The 21724-nt window shown below is 42.0% G+C and overlaps 1 protein-coding gene across 1 annotated transcript in view; it reads left to right on the top strand.

Moving 5' to 3' along the window:
- PIK3CB (phosphatidylinositol-4,5-bisphosphate 3-kinase catalytic subunit beta) overlaps nucleotides 1-21724 on the top strand; it is a 222917-nt gene that overhangs the window by 165679 nt on the left and 35514 nt on the right. The window contains exons 8-13 of the mRNA XM_073581310.1: nucleotides 1147-1230; nucleotides 1570-1818; nucleotides 3018-3114; nucleotides 3198-3328; nucleotides 5995-6048; nucleotides 17485-17673. Coding sequence (XP_073437411.1) covers nucleotides 1147-1230; nucleotides 1570-1818; nucleotides 3018-3114; nucleotides 3198-3328; nucleotides 5995-6048; nucleotides 17485-17673 — 804 coding nt within the window. The remainder of the gene's footprint in view (nucleotides 1-1146; nucleotides 1231-1569; nucleotides 1819-3017; nucleotides 3115-3197; nucleotides 3329-5994; nucleotides 6049-17484; nucleotides 17674-21724) is intronic.

Raw genomic sequence — 21724 nt, 5'->3', positions numbered from 1 at the left:
TGAGCATGCACTCTACAGCCCCATAGGAAATTAATAGAGCAGCGGTGGAGCATGCGCTCTGTAGCACTATAGGGAATAAATGGAGCAGCGGTGGAGCATGCTCTCTGCAGCCCCATAGGGAATAAATGGAGCAGCGGTGGAGCATGCACTCTGCAGCCCTATAGGGAATAAATGGAGCAGCGGTGGAGCATGCACTTTAAAGCCCCATAGGGAGTAAATGGAGCAGTAGTGGAGCATGCACTCTGCAGCCCTATAGGGAATAAATGGGCACTCTGCAGCCCTATAGGGAATAAATGGAGCAGCGGTTGAGCATGCACTCTACAGCCCCATAGGGAATGAATAGAGCAGCGGTGGAGCATGTTCTCTGCAGCACTATAGGGAGTAAATGGAGCAGCAGTTGAGCATGCACTCTGCAGCCCTATAGGTACTAAATGGAGCAGCGGTTGAGCATGCACTCTGCAGCCCCGTAGGGAATAAATGGAGCAGCCGTTGAGCATGCTCTCTGCAGCCCTATAGGGAATAAATGGAGCAGAGGTTGAGCATGCGCTCTGCAGCCCTATAGGAAATAAATGGAGCAGCGGTTGAGCATGCACTCTGCAGCCCCGTAGGGAATAAATGGAGCAGCCGTTGAGCATGCACTCTGCATCCCTATAGGGAATAAATGGAGCAGCCATTGAGCATGCACTCTGCAGCCCTATAGGGAATAAATGGAGCAGCGGTTGAGCATGCGCTCTGCAGCCCTATAGGGAATAAATGGAGCAGCGGTTGAGCATGCTCTCTGCAGCCCTATAGGGAATAAATGGAGCAGCGTTTGAGCATGCGCTCTGCAGCCCCGTAGGGAATAAATGGAGCAGCCGTTGAGCATGCGCACTACAGGGCATTCTATCAAGGATTAAAGTTCCCTGTTCTGCCAGTCGTGTGGGTAATATTGGCTGTAGACCCACTAATAAGTAATTGATAACTTGTTTTTAATGGACAACCCTTTTAATGTCCGCTTTAAGTTTCACTTTATTACTGCTGTACAGATAAATAAATGATAATAATCTTTATTTTTATATAGCGCTAACATATTCCGCAGTGCTTTACAGTTTGCACACATTATCAAAGATCAGCTTTCCTAATGACGGGGTTTGGTTTCTCCTGTAGATGGTGTCTAGGAGTGTGTGGGATTTAAATGAAACCTACAAGATTACTCTAATTAAAGGGAGCAAACTGAACACAGAAGATACGGTAAGCGTCACCCAGTCATTGATAGACTGATATATCCCTTGTATTCCTATTTTCTCATCTTTGCTATGGCTTTCCAGACACACTTAGTTGCTGTTGTTCCCATATCCGCTGTTAGGGCATATGGGTGTCATAGTTGGGGTCTCTGTAGCCCTTCTTAAGAACCAGAGAATAAAGCTGCTCTGTAAGATGTCTGTGTAATACATGGATGGGTATTCACTTATTTGTCCTCCTATAGGAGTGACTTGAATTTAGTTAAAGGGATTGTCTTTCTTAGGAATGCTGGACCCCTGAATGCTGCACCTCATTATACACAATAATGAATCTGTTGTGTGTCCCCAGGTTGTGGTTCGGGCAGGCTTATTCCATGGCACCGAACTGTTGTGCAAATCCTGCATGACCTCGGAAATAGCGGGAAAGAACGATCATCTGTGGAACGAGACTCTGGACTTTGACATTTATGTGTGTGACCTTCCACGAATGGCTCGTCTCTGCCTGGCCATCTATGCCGTACTGGACAAGACCAAGACCAAGAAAAACATCAAAGCTTCTAACCCCAAATACCAAACCATTAAGAAAGCGGGGAAAGTGGTAATTATAGATTTTTTCCAGCTTCCAAATGATACAAATAAATGTGGCCTGTGACTGCTGAGACTTGTGGTTGGCTGCGGCTGTCCCTGCCAGTTTAGCACCATTACTGGCAGTCTGCAAAGAAAGAATGACTGGTGGCCACCGGAGCATCTGCCCTGAGTCACAGGTGGATTGAAGAGCACATATTCTCCAGTATACCAAAATCTCTAATACACGTTTTTCATAGTGTCTTTATGCGATATTTCTTAACGTGAAGCCTGTTGTGTCTATTATTTTACTTGTGCTTGTTGTTCATTCTTGACTGTTCTCTATAGGCAATGAAATGGTTAATATAGTTCATTTAAGGTAGTCATTTTTATTGTAGATATTGTTCAAAGTTCTTTAATGTATCCACATATCCTGTGTAAATGCGATCTGCTTAATCTAGCACCAAACTCTGATTCTCCAGAGTCTAGTCTAATGTAGTCCTCCTTGCCCGTAGTAACTAGTGTTCCATTAGGCCGCTGCAAATGTTAGAAGTAATGTATTAGTACATACAAAAATGTGCGAAATAACGAAGGCCCCGATGCATCCAGACCAGCTGATGAGGAGGTGTGCTGGAGTCTGACGCTCCTAATCCATTTACAGCCGCACACCTGTTAATAAGGCCGAAAAAGTGAGGTGCGCTTATGAAAACTGGTGAGCGTTTTGTCTCATATTTTGCTTCAATAAGAGGCTGGCGTCGAGAACGCCACCACTCCTCATGAATTCGATGAGAGGGAATTGCCACATCCCTGTCCCTCCACCAACTGTGTGAGAGCCAGGTGAAAAAGGTGGGAGACTGCCGAAAGGCACAAAATTTTAGCGCAGCTTCACATTGCCCCCAAATTTTCAAAGCTTTTTACAACACAATTTTATCGTAATGAATCATGCCCAATGAGGCCAAACAGAGAAGCTTAAAACTGAAGAGGCAATTAGCCATTGCAGTTTTTGGAATGCTTGTGAAACAATCACGTGATTTTGCAAAGGAACACCTGATTCACTTGTGAAACCATGCGGCTGATCGTAATGGCCACATGGTGTTATGGGTGAAGCCACTGACCACCTGTAAAATAAAGGGATTTGCTAAGGAATTTTATTAAAACGAAGCGCAGCTGTTGGATTCTGCTTTTTCCACCCATGTGTTCTTCTGTATAATGTGTGGCGTATGCCTTTCGCAGCACTCTCCTGTGGCCTGGGTGAACACTATGGTGTTTGACTATAAGGGGCAGCTGAAGACGGGTGAACATGTGCTTCACGGCTGGTCATCGTTCCCCGGTAAGTATGTACTGTCCTGGGAAAATCGGCATGTCTTAATTAACACAGCTAATTACCTTTCTTGTGTCTTTTTTCCCTTCCAGATGAACTTGAAGAAATGCTGAACCCCATGGGAACTGTCCGGACCAATCCTTTCACTGAGAACGCCACTGCACTGCACATTAAGTTCACGGAGTACTCTAAAGTAGGCATTTATTACCCTCCATTTGACAAGGTAATAATTTTCTACTGCGAGGAATTATCAGTTCCCTGACTGTGAAAAGATAATTGAAGTCACGACAGCGTTCCTTGTATTATGTAAAAATACATGGCACATTATTCCCGTTTTAATGAGGATGTGATCTGAATTTTTTAATTAACAAGATATAGAAATCTTTAAGTTGCCATCTTCTGTGAGGCTGTCATGGTTTCAAGCTTGGGAGCCTGGAAAAAACCTGATTATAAACATTGTTTGTCAGTGTATCGCGGGTGTCTGTGCAATTTTTGTGCATTGGTAAAAGTGACATTACCCACCGCTTTAAGATTTCCGAGTGACAAATGTAAGGTAGCCACACATATCGGATGGCGCCATATGAATGCCGGTTCAGCCAAAGACACTTTTGCCCGATTCTTGCCCACTTCCACTCCTTTACCACCTCCCACCCAACGACATACTTGCTTGTCAAAGCCAAAGTTTTCTGTTTTCTATATGGGAAAAAGAGAGGTAAGCCTGTCATACACATGATATAGCTGTCAGTCGAATGCAATCTCACCCCCAACTCACACATACACAGGAACGTTTTGCCTTTCCAAGCATTCCCATCTTCTCTATGAGAGGAGCCCCTGCTGGACTCCTCTGGTGGTGGGAAATCCAAAGTGCCAGATCCTTCTCTGCCCCGACATCATCTGTTGGGGTAGAGGCGGGAGGCCCCCATGTACATCAGACTTTCAGCCAATCTCTCCAATATCTGCTAGTTTTGATTATTTTACTTATCTGAACATGTTTGTCACGTACGGTCCGGCCATCATTATAATAAATGGTTCGTGTCAAATAAGCGGCATGATACGGTCATCAGCACAGTTATCAAAAACCAAAGCAATATCGGAGGGTCTTAATGTAAGAAAACCAAAGGAAAACAAACCCCTTAAGAAATAGCTTTTATTGATATGTATTAAAAAAGATACCAAAAACAACTTAATTTATAATAAAATGGGCATAAGAGGGTGTGGTACGGGGTAACCCAGGAAAAATGCAGTCTGGGATGAAAAAGTAAAATTTACCGTGTATGCCGAGTATTTTTGGCACAGGTCAGTTACAACTAGGAAAGGTCTAGGGAAGATAGGATGTGTATTACCCTATATGCCTATATGTCCCTTCCTAACAGCGGAGGTTGGCACCCTTGTTATACGAAATGGCGCCCACGCTCCACGTCGACTAGCCCTCCCTGACCCTCAAAGGTTTCCCTAAGCAAGCCACCACCAACACCCCAATAAAGTGCAGCGTATAGACGTATAATGCTGTGTGTCTGATCAACAGAGATCCCTGCAGGGATAATATGGCTCAATGTTCCAAACTGGTTATCGCTATGTGGATATGTTGTACGTTCTCTTGCGTGGGACAATTAATGTCTCTATATGATGTGCAAAGAGAATGGCTTACAATTCTAGCCTAAAAATAATTATGTATGTACGGTATATGGGGAGACCAAGAACCTTATAAATCCAATAGAGAAGGGTTTAGAGGCAATCACATTGGTAAGGAGGTCATAAAATAAACACAAATGGCATGGTATGTGTGCATGACCCTGGAGACACAGTATATCTATAAAATGTCAGACAAATCTGCCCATGATAGAGAGGTTGTATAGCCCAATTTGGGCAACAATACAAGTAAAGTAATACACTTATCTCAAGGGGAAAAGTGCCCCATCCCGACGCGTTTTCCTCCTTTTGTCTGTCCAAACAGGGTTCATCAGGGGAAATGGTTTTGATAAGCCACGGGCACCAAATATGAATGGAACGCTGCTAAGCACAGTTACCAAGTGCTATTGGGTGCATGCAGGATGTTATAACAGATGAATAGGAGGGAGCAGATTCTGAGGAAAATGTAGAAACGGGACAGAAGAGAGTTAGGTTAGTGAATAGAGGAGATAGGCTTGTCTAAAAAAAAAAATGTGTTTTAGAGCAGCTTAAAAACATGGGGACTACGTATTCATTGGATCATCTGGGGTAGTGCATTCCAGAGAACTGATGCAGCACGAGAGAAGTCTTGGAGACAGAATTGAGAGGTTCGGAATACGGAGGATGTTAGTCTGAGATCAGTTATGGAGCGGAGCGCACTCGGAGCATTGAATAATTGGCTGAAATAGGCAGATTAGACCGACTTTAGTCTAATTTGTGTGACCTTTGGCCTGCATATTTCTTTGGTTTATGAGTTTAGGAATGTTAGGACAAATTTGCTGCTTACTGTACTGGTGGCCGCTCGTTATCCCTCATTTAGGCCAGAGGAAATAAGCTGCGGCCAGAAGAGAGGCTTCCTCTCTTTTCGCCATTGAAAACACATTTACACTAATCGTACATTTATCTAGGGTAGTCAGCTGAATATGCATTTGCCCAACAACTGTGGTGGTGTATGGTTATAAGGCCCCCTTTAAAGATTATGCTGGGGCCAGTAGTTCTTCACCATCACCTGTGAACTCCTTTACTGGTGTCACAGAAGCCACCTTGCATAATAAAGTGTCTTCCATCCTTTTAACCCTGCAGATCACCCGGGTCCATGTATGGCATAATCGCATAGCGCTGCGGTTCCGTTCCTTTGTGATATGTCTTATTCTGTGTTGTTACTGACGATCTCGATGTCACCTGAACCCAAAGTCTAAACTAACATATTTCTTTGAACAGATACTTGAAAAAGCTGCAGAGATTGCTCGGCACAGTGACAGCCTGAATATGTCGGTGAGTTCCAGAACGTTATGGGATATTACATGAGGGGTCTGTATCACAACCTAAAGTGAACATCCGGAATCTGCTGGTCCTGTCCTGGGATCTGTGCGGTATACAGTATATACTGGCTGTGGACTCCCACAATGCACTGCTCCCAGGGTATACGAAAATACCGTATACATAAGCTGTAAAAGAGAAGGGAAGGATTGATAGAGCTGCATAACATCTGCTGGAATGTTGTAAAGAAGTGCAAAAGTTAACACTCCCTTTGATGTCTAACTTCACCTTTGCCCATCTGTGTATATACAATCTACAGAGATCTGGGCAACGCTGCAGCAACCGGATATCTTTATCTTTCTCACGTCCACACTTACCATGTGTCTTAAGAGGGTTTTACACATAGCCATATCGCTAGCAATATCACTAAAGCGTCACCGATTTTGTGACGCAGCAGCGATATTGCTAGCGATATCGCTATGTGTGATACTTACCTCTGACCGTTCCCCCGCTGTCTGTCGCTGATCGCGCGAGATCGGCCAGGTCCATTTCTCGTCGGGCACTTCCTGCTGGCGCCGACGAGTGACGCATGGACGCGGGTGGGAGGACGTCAGCATTGCTGCGTGTGAAAGGTAAGTAACGACCGCTGCTGCGTCGCTACATCGCTAGTGAGATCTGCCTGTTTGGCAGCTCACTAGCGACCATTTAGAGATGCGCCAGCGATCCTCACCGCGTCATATCATGGTCGGATCGCTGGTGCATCGCTAAATGTAAAGGGAGATTCATTTACATTTTTGCTGGCTACTGCCTAAAGCAATTCATCACCATGTTGTCCCCTGGTCACAGACACGAGACTATAGACGGCGTTTTTTTTCTACTGATTCTGCTTTAAAATAGTTGGTCACATCTCAGATATCAGTGGCCAATCCTAACGACAGGTGATTGATTACCTGTCGGGATCACAGCTGCTGAATTCTGTGCGGTAAAACATTTTTCTGCCCGTTTGAAAAGTTGTTTTAACTCACAGAAAGAATCAGCTGTGATCCCCTGTGCTGTCCTGTCTGTATAATTCTTTGCTCCCCTGCCCAGGAGCTGTGGTGTGATCAGACCATGTTCCTGTACGGTCAGATAACAGCCATTACACAGTACACAGCAGGGGCACGTTTATAAGATTATCTCAGCACAGGAACATTTTTCACATCCAATTGTGGAGTTTATTTTTATTCTAAGGCTGGTTTCACACTAGCATTTTTTAGCGCAGCGCATTGTGCGCGTCCATGCGCATGCGCCATGCTCCCTTATGTTTAACATGGGGGTGCACGGTCTAGCGTTTGTATGCTTTTTCGTGCACATGCGTTTTTTTGTAGTGTGCGCCTAGGCGCGCCGGACGCAACCTGTTGCATTTTTGGTCCGTCCAACCTGTGTCAAAAAAATCGCATGCGCATGGAATGCGCAAAAAAAAAATCACATTACAGTCCATGCGTTAACATGGCTAGAAACTGGTTAAAACGCATGCGCCTAAAAAAAACAAACGCATGCAAGACGCATGATGCGTTTTTTGCATGCGTTTCAATTGCGCATGAAGCGCTGTGCTAAAAAATGCTAATGTGAAACTAGCCTAAGATCCAATAATTAAAATGTACTTTGTACGTGAAAAAACTCCTTAAGGCTGGTTTCACATTAGCGCTTTTTAAGCGCACGCACGGCCGGGGGTAGCTCCGCCCCCGAGCCGGCTCTCTGCCCGGCGTGCCCGCCCCTTGCTTGTAGCGCCGCCTCCTAGCGGACAGCGGCGCCTGCGATCGGCGCACCCTATCTTTAGCATAGGGTGCGCAGATCGTGCGCAGGCCGTACGCTAGTTGCGCTTTGACCTGCGCTGCGCACTTTTGACGGTGCGCCGTGCGCGACAAAATCCGAAAAGTTTGATTTTGACGCGCACGGCGCATCGTCAAAAGTGGACAGCGGCGCTACAAGCAAGGGGCGGGCACGCCGGGCAGAGAGTCGCTCGGGGGCGGAGCTACCCCCGGCCGTGCGTGCGCTTAAAAAGCGCTAATGTGAAACCAGCCTTAAAAGTACTGAGTAATTCCCAGTGTAAATACTACACAAAATGCCTGAGACAACTTAGTACAAGCAGAAAGAGAGAGACTTCAACTTTATATATATATATATATATATATATATATATATATATATATATATATATATATACACACGCGCACACACACACATTGGCACGTAAGAGTTCGGACACCCCTGATCAAGGTTACTGTGAACAGGTAAGCAAGTTGAAAACAGAATGATCTCTAAAAGTGCTAAAGTTAAAGATGACTCATTTCCTTTGCTATTTAAGAAAAAAAATCTATATATTTTATTTAATGGGCCGATGCATAAGTTTGGGCACCATTGGAGATTTGTGTGCTCAGATAACATTGAGCAAGGTTTCAGACCTTAATTAGCCTGTTGGGGTTATGGTTTGTTCACTATCATCGTTAGGACAGGCCAGGTAATAAAATCTTCCCAGCTTTATATAAACCCAGCCTACTCTAATTTTGTGACAAAAAATAGCAGCCATAGGTTCTACTAAGTAGCTGCCTAGCACCGATGATTTTAAAATAGAAGTCTTTGGCCACAATGATCAAAGGTATGTGTGGGGAAAAAGGGCACAGAATTTCAGGAAAAGAACATCTTGCCAACCATTAAGCATGGGGGTGGATCAATCATACTTTGGGGTTGTGTTGCAGGCAAAGGCACGGGGAACATTTCACAGGTGGAGGGAAGAATGGAGTCAATGAAATTTCAACAAATTCTAGATGCAAACAAAACACCATCTGTATAAAAGCTGAAGTTGAAAAGAGGATGGCTTCTACAAATGGATAATGATCCTCAATACTCGTGAAAATCCACAATAGACGACCTCAAAAGGCACAAGCTGAAGGTTTTAAGGCCCCGTTACATTTAGCGATTCACCAGCGATCCCGACAACGATATGACGCGGTCAGGATCGCTGGTGCATCGCTAAATGGTCGCTAGTGAGCTGCCACACAGGCAGATCTCACCAGCGACGCAGAGATGCTCGGCGGTCGTTACTTACCTGTCAGACGGCAGCGATGATGATGTCTTCTGCCTGCGTCTATGCGTCGCTCGTCGGGGCCAGCGAGAAGAAAACGGCCCAGGACGTTCTCGCGCGATCAGCAATATCCAGCGGGGGAGTCGGTCGGAGGTAAGTGTCACATGTAGAGATATCGCTGTTGCGTCACAAAATCGGTGACGCTTTAGCGATATCGCTATGTGTAAAAGGCCCTTTACAACGGCCCTCACAATTCCCTGATCGGAACATCATTGAAAATCTGTGTCTAGACCTCAAAATAGCAGTGCATGCAAGATGACCCAGGAATCTCACAGAACTGGAAGAATTTTCCAAGGAAAAATGGCTGAAAATCCCTCAAATGAGAATTGAAAGACTCTTGGCTGACTACAAAAAGTGTCTACAAACTCTGATCCTTGCAAAAAAGGGGGTGCCACAGGGTACTAACTATGCAGGGTGCCAAAACTTTTGCATTGGCCCATTTTCCTTTTTGTAATTTGTAAAAGAGGAAAATATACTATTTGTTTTGCCTAAAATACAAAGGAAATGTGTCATATTTAACTTTAGGCCCTTTAGAGATAATTTAATCTTCAACTTGCTTAACTGTTCACAATAAAAGAAATTTTGACCAGGGGTGCCCAAACTTTTATATGCCACTGTATGTACTGTATGTATATATAATGTGTGTGTTTATAAGAGTTGTTCCACAAGCAGCATTTATCATGAATCCGCAGTGTAGGTTATAAGAGAGTGATCGCATCAGTCAACCTCCATCCGAGCCAAAGAACAGCAGTCGTCTGTGCCCAGTGTAAATGAAGTGGCCGTACACATGCTTTACCGCTGCTGTACTACATTATTGAGACTACAGTAGCAGCAGTGCACATGTGCGATTGCTAGTGAATGGAGCACTGACCGCTCTGTTCTCGAGTGTGTTGGGAGTCATTGTATGTGTTGGACACCTTTATACATTTGGCTAAGGAAGCTCTTGGACACGTTAATGTATAAGCTCCTGAAGCTCCTGATACATTGTATATACTGAATGCATACCACAGACGTGACATGGCCTAAGTCTTAGGTAATTAAAGTAACATTTTTACGAGACTGCTTTCTTTCATATGCAGAGTTTATGTGCTAGTAGTGTTGTAAAATGGTTTCCAAAGGTGAACACTTGTATGTAATAAACCAAGGGCTTGGGAGACAATAAACGTCTCTCCTGCCTGCCATACAGTAAAAAAAGAATTGCCCGTTACATATTCCTCTGCAAATGCTGGGGATTGCTGATTTTTCTGTCAAGTACAACATGTATTCTTAAAGTAGTTGTCCCACAAATAAAATTAATTTGAATTAATAGATCTTAGAAAGTTACTAGCTTTCACAATTGGATATGTAAAAAAAATGTTCCTGTGCTGAGATAATCTTATAAATGTGCCCGGCTATGTACAGTGTAATGGCTGTGTCTGACCATGAAGAGCTGCTCCAGTTCATGTTCAGCACTTCTCACATACCACAGTTCCTGGCCATGGACGAGAGCATAGGAAAGTTCACAAACAGCACAGCAGGGATTCACAACTGCTTTTTCCTGTGAGGTAACACATTTTTTCTCACAGGAGTACACTACCGTTCAAAAGTTTGGGGTCATCCAGACAATTTTGTGTTTTCCATGAAAACTCATACTTTTATTAATCAAATGAGTTGCAAAAGAATTTAAAATCTAGTCCAGTCATTGACAAGGTTCGAAAAAGATTTTTATTTGAAATAATAATTTTCTCCTTCCAACTTTGCTTTCGTCAAAGAATGCTCCCTTTGCAGCACTTACAGCACTGCAGACCTTTGGCATTCTGTCAGTTAATTTGCTGAAGTAATCTGGAGAAATTTCACCCCATGCTTCCAGTAGACCCTCCCACAAGTTGGTTTGGCTTGATGGCCACTTTTTCCGTACCATACGGTCAAGCTGCTCCCACAGCTCAATGGGGTTGAGATCTGGTGACTGCGCTGGCCACTCCATTACAGATAGAATACCAGCTGCCTGCTTCTTCCCTAAATAGTTCTTGCATAATTTGGAGGTGTGCTTTGGGTCATTGTCCTGTTGTAGGATGAAATTGGCTCCAATCAAGCGCTGTCCACAGGGTATGGCATGGCGTTGCAAAATGGAGTGATAGTCTTACTTATTCAAAATCCCTTTAACCTGGTACAAATCTCCCACTTTACCAGCACCAAAGCAACGCCAGACCATCACATTACCTCCATCATGCTTGACAGATGGCGCCAGGCACTATTCCAGCATCTTTTCAGTTGTTCTGCATCTCACAAATATTCTTCTGTGTGATCCAAACACCTCAAACTTGGATTCGTCTGTTCATAACACTTTTTTCCAATCTTCCTCTGTCCAATGTCTGTGTTCTTTTGCCCATATTAATCTTTTCCTTTTATTAGTCAGTCTCAGATATGGCTTTTCTTTGCCACTCTGCCCTGAAGGCCACCATCCCGGAGTCGCCTCTTCACTGTAGACGTTGACACTGGCGTTTTGCGTGTACTATTTAATGAAGCTGCCAGTTGAGGACCTGTGAGGCATCGATTTCTCAAACTACAGACTCTAATGTACTTGTCTTGTTGCTCAGTTGTGCAGCGGGGCCTCCCACTTCTCTTTCTACTCTGGTTCGAGCCTGTTTGTGCTCTCCTCTGAAGGGAGTAGTACACACCGTTGTAGGAAATCTTCAGTTTCTTGGCAATTTCTCACATGGAATAGCCTTCATTTCTAAGAACAAGAATAGACTGTTGAGTCTCACATGAAAGTTCTTTTTTTCTGGCCATTTTGGGAGTTTAATGGAACCAACAAATGTAATGCTCCAGATTCTCAAGTAGCTCAAAGGAAGGTCAGGTTTATAGCTTCTATAATCAGCGAAACTGTTTTCAGCTGTGCTAACATATTTTCACAAGGGTTCAAGTGTATTCTAACCATCCATTAGCTTTCTTACACAGTTAGCAAACAAAGTACCATAAGAACACCGGAGTGATGATTGTTGGAAATGTGCCTCTATATACCTATGAAGATATTGCATTACAAACCAGACATTTGCAGCCAGAATAGTCATTTACCACATTAACAATGTATAGAGTGTATTTCTGAATCATTTAGTGTTAGCTTCATTGGAAAAAACTGTGCTTTTCTTTAAAAAATATGGAAATTTCTAAGTGACCCTAAACTTTTGAACAGTAGTGGAAGTGTTTTGCCATATCTCCAGTTCTCTGAGCTCATCATAAATCCAGTCTGTGAATTCCGGGCCCTGGCTGCCGCTGCACTCATTTGTTACTGATTGGATTTATGATGAGCTCAGATAGCTGAAGATGTGGCAGAGACTTTCACCACTGTGATAAAACTGTCATGGAAATGTGTTACCTCATTGAAAGAAGCAGCTGTAAGTCCTGCTGTGTTGTGTATATACTTTCTTATGCTTCCTTCCCTGGCCAGGAGCTGTAGTATTCACCAGCCATAAACTGGAGCAGCTCTGCATGGTGGGACACAGCAAATAAGACAGTATATATTAGGGGCTCAGGAACATTTTTAACACATCCTATCGTGAAGCTTATTATTGTTTCAAGATCTAGTCATTAAAATGTACTTTGTTCTGGGACCAACACCTTTCAGAGGAATTTAAAGAGGTTGTCTAGCACCACATTGGAGGTGAACGATGACATGTGTTGAGATGCATGTACAGTAAATGGGTGATGCCAGACAACTGTTTTTATTACAGAGTTGCATATTTTTGGCAATTACCTATGGCCTGCTTCATTTTTCCATTTGCACCCCATTGTCTGTGTGTCTTTGCTGACAAGGTGTGAGGTGACCAGATGTTTTCTGTTGATTCATAAATTCTGAATTTCAAACATTTTGCGGAAATAGATTGCTGTCCCCTCTTGAGTGATTTTATGTACGTGTGATTGTACATTTTTTTGCTAAAAAAAAAAACCATTTTGAATAATTTGGTGTAGAAAAAAAAAAGGGAGAAAAGTGCTTTTAAATAAACCGCAAATGATGACTCTTCTTTTTTTTTTAATTCGTTCGAAGCCCCTCTATTGGGTTAAAGGTGGACACTAATCTACAAGAGGCACCAGAGCATGCTCTAATTCTGGAGGATGGCTACGTAGTGGGTCACAACCCTTTACAGCCAGAGTACAGTAGTATAGACCGAGACCGGTCACCCAAACCCTCACACTGGGGCACCAGATCGATTACACTTGGAGGAATGTGTTACTTTTATTTCTTGCTGAGTCTTGAGGTTACAGAACATGTTGTTTAATGGTACACCAGAAAGTTAATTAATAACATGGCCTGGGGACAGCTCCACCCCACTGAGTGCAGGAAGCGTGGATCCCCTGCTGAGCTTTTCAGGCTATGGTTACCATTAGGACATTTACAACGCCAAAGGGAAATTCTTCTTGAAAAAGAAATAAATAAAAAGTAATAATGGTACGCCAGTATCTAATAACTAACGGAGAGCCATTACCTCCTCATAGACACCTATTCTCGAAATGTTACAGTCCAGATAAAGCTTTGGTATTATAGCTTTAAATGTGTATTCATTAATGGAGCTGATTTGCAAAATGTGAAATATTTAATTCCCTGGGAGGCAACAGCTTGAATTGTGCACAGGGGCGACACTTCCCACCCTTCCATCACCTTGGCCTTATATAGTTCTGGATGAGTCATTTAATGCTTCCTAATTAATGGAGCTTTCTACTTCACTATTGTACTTTTTGCATCAACTTCTTAAGGTCTCTGTTTGCTGTGCTTGAAACTGAAAGTCATTGTTTATTCCCAGAGGAGTAAAATCTGTCGCGTGTGTAGCCAGGCTTTATTGTGTGTATCACATAAGGACAGCTTTTTATCCTCTGGCAGTCTAGTCTAAGGGGTACCCTGTCTCCTTGTTGTGATTGACTTGCCTGACATGCAAGTGTAAGGAGACTTAAAAGCCATACAATGTTCCTGTGTGAAATTAAATATCCAAATTGTCTCTTCAGAGAGGAAGATGACTTGAGCTCTAACACCACCTATTGGAAATACCAATCCTAAAAGTCAATATCGTCCCTTTAACAAGCCTTGCCACATGACTTTGGATAAAATCCAAACCAGAACGTTAATTTGCAGGCACGTGTTTCAGGATGTTGCCCCTCCTCAGTTCAAAGTATGAGATCTGATTTGGCTGTATGAGAAGCCTCTGTCTGAGGTCTACAGGATACCATCCCTTGTTGTGGAGATTGGCAAGCCTGACTTGCCAGTGTAAGGAGACCTATAGGCCACACAATCCCTTAGACCCCAGTCAAATGCCTCTCAGACAACCAAATCTCATGCTCTGCACTGAGAAGGGGCAACACCCTGAAACACATCTGCACATTGAGATTCTGGTTTTACACCAAGTCATGTGGCAAGGCTCGATAACGGTTCGATATTGACTTTTAGACGAAGTTCAGACATTCAGTATTTGGTCAGTATTTAACCTCAGTGTTTATAAGCCAAAACCATTAGTGGATCAATCAGAGGAAAAGTATAATAGAAACACATCATCACTTCTGGATTTATCACCCACTCCTGGTTTTTGTTTGTAAATATTGATGTAAAATACTGACCAAATACTGATAGTGTGAATGTGGCATTATGGTTGCTATTTGCAGTAGGTGGCACCAGAGGTCTAGTCATCTTCCTCTCTGAAGAGGCAGTGCATATCCTCTATGAGAAAACAAAGAAGATTTCAATTCGAAGATAGCAAACAGATTTCTAAAATCATGAGGCATTGCTATGAAAAGTACATTGCAGAATTGCAAAAAATGTATATACTGTATTTTTTAACATAATATGAATAAGGCTCATTTTAGGAACCTGAAGTAACCATGTGGGGCTGGTTTGAATGCATGTCTCATAATGTAACAAAAAGTACACCAACATACCTTAAGGTCAAAACCAGAAGCGGATCCTATCTTTAAAATATATATATATATATATATATATATATATATATATACAGTATATATATATATATATATATATATATATATATATATATATATATCATTTTCATGTTTTGGATCCACTTTTAAAATAAAAGAAACCCGTGCCAAGCTGCTCTGTGAATCAGACTTTACTGTGTTAATCAGTCCAGGAATTTCTAGTAGGATTAATACAGAATATAGAAGTGACTTTGAGGTTACAAATCCATTCCCAGAAAAGATTAACTGTACTCTTTTTATTTAAAAAAAAAAAATATCTTCATATGGTCACAGTTGAAACTGAGAGAGATAGCAAATCATAATTAGAAAGTTTTTACTTCTTTGATTTCCTTATTTCATTTAAAGGGAAAGACACAAGTCATTCAGAGATAATATAACACTGCCACCTAGTGGAAAGTCTGATGAACAGACTACTGCAAACCATATACCCACATATGTAAAGTCGTGACCAAAAGTGTTCAAACAGAAACTATTTTTGGTTTTCACAAAGTTTGCTGCTTCATCGTACCATGAAAACATCTGGCTAAAAGACCTACAATTACTGACGTACAATTAAAAGTTTATAGTTTATGCATAGACTCAATATTCACTGTACTATCCATTTAAATTCATCCTGCCATGCTGTATATCAGCTCTGGGCCAAATCCTGACTGATGACAGCCCATTCTTGTCTAGTCAGTGCTTGAAGTTTATCTCAATTTCTCTGTTTTTGTTTGTCTTCCCGCTTTTTGAGGATTGACCACAGGTTCTCAAGAGAATTGCGATCTGAAGGGTTTCCTGGCCATGGGCCCAATTTTCAATGTTTTGTTCACCAAGCCACTTAGTTATCATTTTTTTCCTTGTGATATGGTCTCCATCATGCTGGAAAAAGCATCGTTCATCACCTAGATCGTTGGGAGAAGTTGCGCTTGAAGGATGTTTAGATACCATTCTTTGTTGATGGCAGTGATAGAAGGCAAAATTGGGAGTGAACCTACTCCTTTGGCTGAAAAGCAACCTCGTATGAGTGGTCTCGGGATGCTTTCCTGTTGGCATAACAGGACTGGTGGTAGTGCTCACTTTTCTTCTTGGGATAATCATTCTTCCAGATTTAACAAAGGGGCTTCATCAGAGAAACTAGTCCAGTCTTCTGGAGTCTAATCCTTGTACTTACTGCAGGATGTCAGTCTATCCTTGATGTTTTTCTTTTTTTTTTCCAAACATCTTGACACCAGGCTAGCCTCTTAGAGCCTTCACCTCACTCTGTGTGCAGATGCACTGACACCTGCCTGCTGCCATTTCTGAGCAAGCTCTGCACTGGTTTTGAACTGATGCCATAGTTGAATTTTCTATAGGAGACAGTTCTGGCACTTCCTGGATTTTCTTGGGCATATTCATGTCTCCTTCACTGCAGTCGAACCTTCTTCATTCTTGATGATCCCATTAATGGTTGCTTTAGGTTCAATCTTACAAGCAGCAATGCCCTTGACTGTAAAGCACTTTTAATGCAATGCAGTGATGACAGGATGAGTTTCCTTGGAGGCAACCGTGGTTAACAGAAGAATTCAAGCACCAGCACCCTTTTTAGGCAACCAGTCTGCTGTTATAATTCAATCAGCATGACAGAGTGCTATCAGCTGCCATGTCCTTGTTAACACTTTTTTTCTGAGTTAACGAGAAGATCACTGAAATGATGTGAGATGGTTATTTTGTGACGGTGCTGAAATTCAGTAGAAATGGAGTCTTTGTGATTTAAGTAAATTTTCATGGCAAGAAAGAATGACTTTGCAACTTTGTGCAGTTCATCTAATCATTCGTTGTAACAATCCAAAGTTAATGCAAATTGCTGCTATAAAAACCGTAGCAGCGAACGTTGTGAAAACCAAAATTTGTGTCGGTCTCAAAACTTTTGGCCACGATGGGTACTAATGAATCTAGAACTTCTAATGTAAAATGCCGTATTGTGTATAGAAAAACACAATCACTGTGAAGAATCCATTAGTCAAATCTGTTTTTGTTTTTTTTTTTAAAGGGAATCTGTCACCGGAAATTGGCAGGCTATGTAAATGCCCTGTGTCCGGCCTGATGGGCGGTGTTTCTTCTTTTTTTCTCCATCCCATCCATGGCCCCGTTTATGATCTTTTCCGGAATTAGTTGTTCTCCATAGTTTGCGCATGCGCAAAGCAATCTCTTGCCTTGCGAACGCGCAGTATTCTTTGCCCAACTGTGGGCAAAGCCGAAAATCATTATTGCGCATGCGCCGGTACACTATGTCGTGGAACACAGGAAAATACTTCCAGGACATAGTGTACCAGCACATGCGCAGCCAACTAATATTTATTAATAGGATATAAGCTGTGATAATCTTCATTATGTCCATATTACAGGGGCGTGGAGGAAAGAAATTTAATATAGAGTTGAAGGAAATCATGGAGAGGGATCCACTGTGCCAGCTGTGTGAGAACGAGAAGGATCTGATTTGGACTTTGCGGTACGACTGTCGGGAAAATTTTCCTTGTTCGCTTCCTAAATTATTACTGTCTGTAAAATGGAACAAGTTAGAAGATGTCGCCCAGGTGAGTAAGACTAGAAAGGACACTAAGTCCATGATCGCAAGTGCAAAACCGCCGAGCAGGTGTCCACACCAAAATGCGCAGTAGCAATCTGTTCTGATTCTTGCAGCGTTGTTTTAAAGCGTTATCTTCTTTTTATGTATGTTTTTTTTTCATTTTTTTTTTTTTTTTTTATTTAAGGGTATGTGCACATGTTGAGTATTTGCAACCGATTTTTTTTATTTGAATGGGTAAAAATGCTGCAAAAATGCTTAGAGTTCACATGCTGCAAATTTGAAAAAAACAATTTGATTTAAATACGCAAGTAAAAAAAAACACACAAAGAAAAAAGTATATATGCATGAGATTTCTGAAATTTCATTCGCTTTGCTCATGCTATAAAGTGAAGGGTTTTTTACCCTTGAAATGTGCGTGGAAAAAAAACGTAGCAAGTACACAGGGTTTGAACAAGCCCTAAGTTTTTGGTGCAGATTAGATGTAGCTTTTATAAAGTAAAACTTCTGGACTTACAAAATGCAGTTGTGTTTTTTTACATGCATTTTTTTCATGCTTCCCTGTAAAAAGCTTATATCAACAGAAATCCCATGTAGATTGCTAAATTGCCAGTGGGTGATATCAAAACAATTTGTTCACCCACGGCAAAAGCCACATCTGCTCCTACAATCAGTAAACACCAGAGAAGAAAGGAAGCCAAACGATGATTACAAAAAAATCAATAATTTTTATTACTAAATATCATACGAAAAGGTCATATTGAAGTGCCAATGCATGCAGATGAACACACACCCGGACAACCCCTCGTCCATCCAAGATGGAAATAAAATCCTCATATGTATATTCTAAACATCATGCCTAAAAAGTGAAAGCCCAAAAATGTAATGCCACCCTGCAAAAAGTTAATCGCCATGTGGCTAAAGTTACTTCAGATACATTCCCTGAGCAAAGCTCAAAGTAATAGAGAGATCCTTAAGATGCAAGGGGTCTCAGCACAAACAAGGGCAAGACACCAAAGGAAGACAAAAAGTAATGCAATCTCCTTGATAAAGCGGCCGGCTTGCGCCGCGAAACACGCGTCGGGGGTCACTGCCAGACGTTCCCCTCCTCCTCCCCTATCCTCTGGTAAGATTTTGAACTGACACTTTTTGTCTTCCATTGGTGTCTGCCCTTGCTTGTGCTGAGACCCCTTGCATCTTAAAGATCTCTCTATTACTTTGAGCTTTGCTCAGGGAATGTATCTGAAGTAACTTGAGCCACATGGCCATTAACTTTTTGCAAGGTGGCATTACATTTTTGGGCTTTCACTTTTCAGGCATGATGTTTACAACATACATATGAGGATTTTGTTTCCATTATTTTTTATGAGGGGTTGTCTGGGTGTGTGTTCATCTGCATGCATTGGCACTTCAATATGACCTTGTGTACTTTTCGTATGATAGTTAATAATAAAAATTATTGATATTTTTGTAATCATCGTTTGGCTCCCTTTCTTCTCTGGTGTTTTCCTGTAAAAAGCTTGTAGGGAAAAAAAAAATCCATGAGCACTCATTAATTGGGTGATTGGACTGTTCATGCCAACTTTAAAATAATAATAATAAACTAGCCTCTTTGGACCAGTTGGCACTCGCCCATTCAGCTCTATGGGTCCATGGTGAAAAATTGGACCTCACTGAGGATGCAGGGCTGTGAAGTCGGTAAGGCAAACCTCCGACTCTGACTCCTCAATTTCCATGACTCCGACTCCACCAAAATGGGCTCCGACTCCACAGCCCTGCTGGGATGACACCCAAGTACAGTCCAATTTTCATGGTTTTACATTATCCTAAAGGTGGAGAGTTCTTTCTTTTCTTTTGTCTCTCCGCCTCCGAGGAAATTGGATCAAACTCTCATCAGAATGCGATCAGCGTAATCGGACCGTTTCTTGGATGTGGAACATAGGGCCATCTGACCCTAGCCAAATCGATGATAATAATAGTAACACTAATAATAACATGCCAACAATAATATTAATAGTAACACTAATACTTACAGCAACACTATGAATAATAGAAACACTAATAATACTACTAAGGGCAGTGACGACCGTATACCTCGGACGAGTGCTATTCTTCGTTTTGCCAGATAGCACTCGTCCCCATACACTATGGCAGTGTTTCCCAAACTCCAGCCATCTCAGACTCCAGCAGGTCATGTTCTCAGGATTCCCTTAGTTATCACACAGGTGGTGGAGGTCTCATCAAGGCGTGAGGAATTGTTGCCTGTACAGCACCATGGAAATCCTGAACACTTCACCTGTGAGGGCTGGAGTTTGGAAGACGCTGTTCTATGGAGTTGTGCACGTTGCGGCTGTCGGTCCAAGGAAAGGATCACGCCGTGCACAATTTGCTCCCAATAATCTTGAATGCCAGCTTTAGTCATAAACTTCTGGGGGATTTTTCCTTACTCCAGTTTTAATGTTTAATCACCTTTTTTCCAAACGAATGTAGAGAAAAGTGTTGATTGGAGTACGTGTCTGGTACAAACACTTCCTTGAAGAGTGTGGAATTCATTACTTTGCTTTTAGTCCTTAACCCAAAAATGATCTAATTTCTGACTACGTCTCACATAGGGAGTTAAAGAAACGTACGGCATGCGAAGGCCTAGCGGCTCCATATGTTGTGCAGGTTATGCATTTTACTTTCCGCCTCTATAGATCAGCATCTGCTATGCTATTTTATACAGCAATAAAAAAAAATGTAAAAGGAAACTATGGATACTCTTTCCTTGTGCAAGGACGAATGATGGCACCATACATACATGGCGAGCACACAAGACTAGTGCCGTATCGGCATGTCGTAGCCTCTTCTACATTGAGGATTAGAATATTCTGTATGTTTGTTATATATTGGAATAATCTAAATAAAAGAAATAATATTTTTTTTTTGAAAATTGTGAACATTTTATCACAATCCATCCATAACGTAAGGGCTGATCGTCCTTTTTTTTACTTCTGTATAAAGGGAAATGGGTTTGACAGCTTGGATTTTTCATGTTCAGTTGTACCGTGAACCTTGATATAGAGTAAGGACGTCTCTTATATTTCCTGCTGTATAGAATTAATATGAGGAAATCTATATAATAACTGTGGTTTGCTAGTCTAGTTGCTGTTGTTTTTTTTTTTTTTTTTGTTTTGTTTTTAATCACCTTTCAGTCGTAGACCATATTATACCACAAACCCGACCATGGAGACGTTGCACCAACACTGATATCAGTCCATTTACCAACCTGTTGCAGACTGATTCGCACCAGGTCTTCAATTCTTCCATATTCCTCCGCCTATCATGATCGGGGGTTATTCTTGATAATTCACGAGGGTCTTACCTTTCTGTTTTTTTGAACCCTTCATATGATTTGATGTCAGAAGAAACAATGAGATTGACATTTCAGATTAAAAGAAAACACAGCTGGAATAGGCTTTAATAAGATGGTTTCCTGTCTGTGCTCCATGATTGGAGGTCGTGTGTGTGCAGAGCTGTTTTTAGACATCCTTTGGTCTCTGGGCGTCCTCCGGCTTTCACGTTTTGATGGCTGATTATCTCTCTTGGTCACAGAGCTCCTCTGTAGCCTTAACTTCCCTTCCAGATTTGCTGCCGTGGAATGTAAACATGTTACAAGCTGTATTTTTGGAATTTCCTCGCTGCCTGTCAGGTCACTTAGACCTCTGCTTCCTTCCAAACCACGATTTGCAGACTTACTTTCCAAAAGACGTAAGAAACCGTTTCCTCCAATCGTAAATTGTACAGACGACGACTATAGACGTGTAACCTTTCATTACGGAGAAGATTTTAAGTTGTTTTGTGATTCTCCCTTGATCTGAAATATAAGGTTTGGAGACTCTCTTGATTCGGCTATTCAATAAATATTTTGGATGAAAACTAAATATTTCAAGCGTTTGTCACGGTTTTGGATTGATTTGTTGATTTTACTACTTTACCAGAACGCTTTCTATTTATTTAGCCCCAGTTCCTAAAACGCGTCAGACTTAAAAGATTTGTATAAATGGCACTATCACTGCATA

This window comes from Dendrobates tinctorius, unplaced genomic scaffold (assembly GCF_039654945.1).
Source record: "Dendrobates tinctorius isolate UK_male_01 unplaced genomic scaffold, ASM3965494v1 ptg000069l, whole genome shotgun sequence".
In the NCBI taxonomy this organism is placed as follows: domain Eukaryota; kingdom Metazoa; phylum Chordata; class Amphibia; order Anura; family Dendrobatidae; genus Dendrobates; species Dendrobates tinctorius.
Note: the sequence above shows the minus strand (reverse complement) of the source record. Positions and strands in the feature narration are given on the sequence as shown.